We start from the raw sequence: 4,681 nt of genomic DNA on the forward strand, positions 1-4,681 counted from the left end.
CCTTCACTATCTCCTGGAGTTTGCTCAGACTCATGTCCATTGAGTTGATGATGCCATCCAACCATCTCATCCACTGTCGTCCCCTTCTCCTCCTGCCCTCAATCTTTCCCAGCATCAGGGTCTTTTCCAATGAGTCGTCTCTTCGCATCAGGTGGCCAAAGTATTGGAGGTTATATGTAACCAACAGTGTGAAGTGAGAAGAGGGATAGAAGGGAAAACAATACAAAAAAATATCTACTTTGTCTCTTTGGGTTATATTGCTGCTGCTGCTGCTAAGTCGCTTCAGTCGTGTCGGACTGTGCGACCCCATAGAAGGCAGCCCACCAGACTTCCCCGTCCCTGGGATTCTCCAGGCAAGAACACTGGAGTGGGTTGCCATTTCCTTCTCCAATGCATGAAAGTGAAAAGTGAAAGTGAGGTCGCTCAGTCGTGTCTGACTCTTAGCGACCCCATGGACTGCAGCCTACCAGGCTCCTCTGTCCATGGGATTTTCCAGGCAAGAGTACTGGAGTAGGGTGCCATTGCCTTCTCCATTGGGTTATGTTAATATACGTTAAGTTGTGGTTCTTCTAGTGAAAGAAGTACAGACTTTATGCAAGGGGTGAGCTTATTTTTGTGTTTTGGCACCTACTTCTATGAAGTTGCAAAGTCTGTAGTATGAAGCTGGAGATAATTACTGTTGGGAAATCTTACTTTGAGAGCCAAAGAGGGGAAAACCCACCAAATTTATCCTGCTTGTTTTCTATTAACATTGTAATTTGAAAATTGTCATACTATAATAGGGTGATGTTTCATCTAGTGAAATATCCTGTTTATAGTAGAAGGGCCACCCTGAGTGTTTCCAATAGAGACTGCACCCCTTCTGGCCCCCAGGTCATGTTCACTGGGAACCCCTTCCAAATTTATTTTTTGCGAATCAGTACAAGTTATCACTCCTTCACTTACTAGTTAAGGAAGCTACCTTGTTGAAAAGCAATTCTGTCTATTGATGCTTTCATTAACATGTATGAAAATGTGTTAGTATGAATTTTAAACATTCTCCAAAGACGAAGCATGTTAGATAATTTATGTCTTAAATGCTAACACGTAAGCACTTTACTGGGTTGTCTTATTCTTACCGTAGCCCAGTAACCCTATGAGGTGGGAATTACCACTGTCTTCATTCTTCAGATAAGAAAACCAGTGCACAGAGATTGAAAGTAGAATTTCAATTCACAAGTTGTGTTACTTGTAAAGGTGTCATTTTTTTTTGCCACAGTATGTATGTTGCAGGTTAGCTAAAGCTGAGTCCTGCCCCTTTAGAAAACAGAGATTTTTGTATAATTGTTTTTCTCACACTGTTCAAGAATGGTGATGCTCAGGTGTAAAAAACCTGAAAGATGGAGAGTCATAGCAGGAGGCCAGTGTATTTACTCAGAGTCAGTAGTGATGATGAATGTTCAGGCCTGCCTCCCGCAGCCTTATACATCGTAGTCTTGAGTAAGGAGGTGAAGAGCCTTCTGACTAAATACGCAGCCAAAAAATGCCAATTCTGTGAAGGAGAACTTCAGGTCATGTGTTAGCCAGTCGTTTGCTGCCAAATCAGTCCTTGAACTTCAGTCCCAGTTGAGTGATCTATGTTTAACACAGTGTGTCTGTGTGTGTTAGTCGCTCGGTCTCATATCCCAATTAATGCCTGCAAGAGAAGGTCGATAAAGGACATCCATGAGTAATATCATTTGGTTATTTGAATTTCTTAATCAGAAGGATTTTTTTTAAACCAACTAAGCTGCTCCGAAGCAAATAAGGAGCTTGAGTTTGTCATTCTTTTCTTCCACTTTGGTCAAAATACTAGTATTCATAGTCAGTGCAAAGAAAAGGAAGGGACAAAGGTCACGGGTGATACGTATACATGACTGAGCCCTGAATAGCAAAGAGGCTATTTGCCTTAAATATTGCTGTTTCTGCTGCTAATGTAACAGGCCAGAATATAACATTGCCTTGAGGCAAGGGATGAGTGGTGCTTATTTTGAAGAACTCAGAAATCTTTTTAGTCTCTAGGATTTACATGAGTTTATCTCTGTTTCGTCACCTAAGAGAGGCAATGACCATGAGGAAGTAGCTTTTCTGTTAAATCCTTGGGAAGTCATGTTAAATTCCCAGATGTCATCCTAGAGTGTAGTCAGTGGCCTTCACTTGAGGAGCCTAGAGGATTGGTCTGTTTTTAGCTGTGTTTATTCACTTGCACTTGTGAGAGTTGATCTGATATGTTAAAATGATTAATGTTTTCTCCTTCCATCTTTCCCAAGGAAATGGCAAAAATCCTTCATCACCCCCGAGTCTATGCTTTTCTGCACATACCAGTTCAGTCTGCCTCTGACACTGTGCTCATGGAAATGAAAAGAGAATACTGTGTGGCTGACTTCAAAAGAGTGGTGGATTTTCTGAAAGACAAGTAAGTCTGTTAGCACTTAAGAAAATCACCGTTTCTTTTTTCTTTTAAAAGCATGTGGCAAAAATGCACTCGTGGTAGCCACAATTAAAGGCCAGAGAGGTGAGGCTTTTGAAGCTTTCAAAGCCTTGAGTTTTCCTTAGACACCCTTGATGTGGTTTCTTCTTTCCTCTCAGTTTTATCCACCTTCCATCTGTGCATCACACACCATTAATTTGTGTAGGGTTGCCAGTCTTCCTAAGGTAATGTGCATTGTGATCATCTCTGTACCTGACCTAGTAGATGAAAACTGCTTTAGCTTTGCTCTGCTTACATCTCCTTTCATGTGGCTTTTTGAAGCTGTCAACTGCTTCTGACATGGAGATAGGTCAAATCATGTCACTACAAAAGAGATAATTTTCTACGAAATAGCATTTTTGGAAGAGTATCTGGGAACATCTTTGCTTTTACACACTTACCCCTGTAGTTTTCTTGAAGAATGGAGCTTTATAAGGAGGTTTTGAGATTCTGTTTTTTTAAAGTTCAAATTGCCATTGACCAAAATTAAGGCATATTTACACAATCTCAGACATGAATGATAATTTTGCTTCCACAGAAAACACTTGCAGCCTATAATTATATTCTTAAAAATCCTACTTCTCATCATCACCAAGGGTTGAATGCCTTCTATGATTATACAAGGCAGGAAATAGTGCCGGCCAAGGTCATTCGGAACGTTCTCAAGTCCGGGGCACTATCCTCCCCTTGGGGAATATGTCATTTATCTTGGCATATTTGTGGCATGGGTCTTTCTACTTTCCATAATTTTTTTCCCATAATTTTTTCCTCTGTTGTTTTTCTTAATTAAAATACAACTCTTTATTTCCATCTTGTTTATAATTATGTACCTTTGTACCAAGTACTACATGGATATGATTGCTTTATACAAATTGTAAGCAATTATTTTTTCCACCTTCAATTAGTCACTTATCCTGACTACATACAAATCTTTTTCCTCTGTTTACTTTCTCCTTCCTTCCTCATCTTCCCTTTATGTGTCTAATTTTTTTTTTCACCTCTAGGCGTTTCTTGATTATCCTAACCACCAGAAATAAAGACACTTGGTTTGCATTCAAGCAAATCCAGCTAATTGTTCAAATATTCAAATCAGTGAATGGAAAGTATACTTATTCTAGGATTTCATAATTATAATCATTAAGTATATACAACTTTCAAAGTAGAAAACAGAATAATGATGGATCTCTAATACTTCCTGATCTTGAGAACGGAGGGCAAAGCTAAAGAATAAGGATTTTTATGTTAGATGTCTGTTGTTGGCCTGTGTCCCTCCTTTGCATCTGTTCTAGCTTATTCTACATAAAGTTGTCTCATGTACAGACAAGTTTGGGCACACCAGTATTGGTGAATGTCTTGTTTTCAGAATTACAAATAAATTGTTGTGATATGTGCTGTGCTCAGTTGCTTGGTCGTGTCTGACTCTTTTGAGACCCCAAGGACTATAGCTCGTCAGGCTCCTCTGTCCATGGAATTCTCTAGGCAAGAATACTAAAGTGGGTTGCCATTTCTTCTTTGAAGGTTATCTTCTTGACCTAGGGATCGAACCAGAGTCTGCTGCTTTGGCAGGAGGATTCTTTACCACTGGGCCACCTTCAGTTCAGTTCAGTTCAGTCGCTCAGTCATGTCTGACTCTTTGCAACCCCATCTAGGAAGCCTCAAATGAATTGTTACACCTGTGAAATTTCTTGCCTCTTGCTTACCAGAGCAGTAGCAGGTAATGCGGTAGCAATAGCAGATAAGCACGTGGTTCATACATTTGCACAAGATTTTGCTGAGAGCAGACATGTAGCCTGTTGTGCAAAATAGACAAGAGCACTTTCCAAATAGTTTTATTAATGTGATTCAGTGAGGTAAAGGAATCAACAGCTTCCTTTGCCTCCATTTGGGCAAGTGCTAACTCAGTCATTTGGGGAATTACTGTGGCTGCTTAACTGGACAACAATCTCCTGACAAGTTCTAGGTTTATGCTACTAGTTTATGCTACTCCGAAGATGGACCTTTTAAGTCTGTTGCCTCTTGAACACTTTCAGCAGCATCCATAAGCTAAATAGGGGTCAAAAGATGGATCATGTCAAGGAATTAGAAAATAGTGCTGAAAATAATAGCAGCAAGGGAAAAACAACAAATAACACACAAGGGAATTCCCATAAGGATAACAGCTGATCTTTCAATAGAAACTCTTCAAGCCAGGAG

At 40.0% G+C, this 4,681-nt stretch overlaps 1 protein-coding gene across 1 annotated transcript in view; it reads left to right on the top strand.

Moving 5' to 3' along the window:
- The window catches only part of CDKAL1 (CDK5 regulatory subunit associated protein 1-like 1), a 622,071-nt gene that overhangs the window by 419,426 nt on the left and 197,964 nt on the right, over nucleotides 1-4,681 (top strand). Inside the window, exon 11 of the mRNA XM_010848824.1 lies at nucleotides 2,289-2,434. Coding sequence (XP_010847126.1) covers nucleotides 2,289-2,434 — 146 coding nt within the window. The remainder of the gene's footprint in view (nucleotides 1-2,288; nucleotides 2,435-4,681) is intronic.

Source organism: Bison bison, unplaced genomic scaffold (genome assembly GCF_000754665.1).
Source record: "Bison bison bison isolate TAMUID 2011002044 unplaced genomic scaffold, Bison_UMD1.0 scf7180017864274, whole genome shotgun sequence".
In the NCBI taxonomy this organism is placed as follows: Eukaryota; Metazoa; Chordata; class Mammalia; order Artiodactyla; family Bovidae; genus Bison; species Bison bison.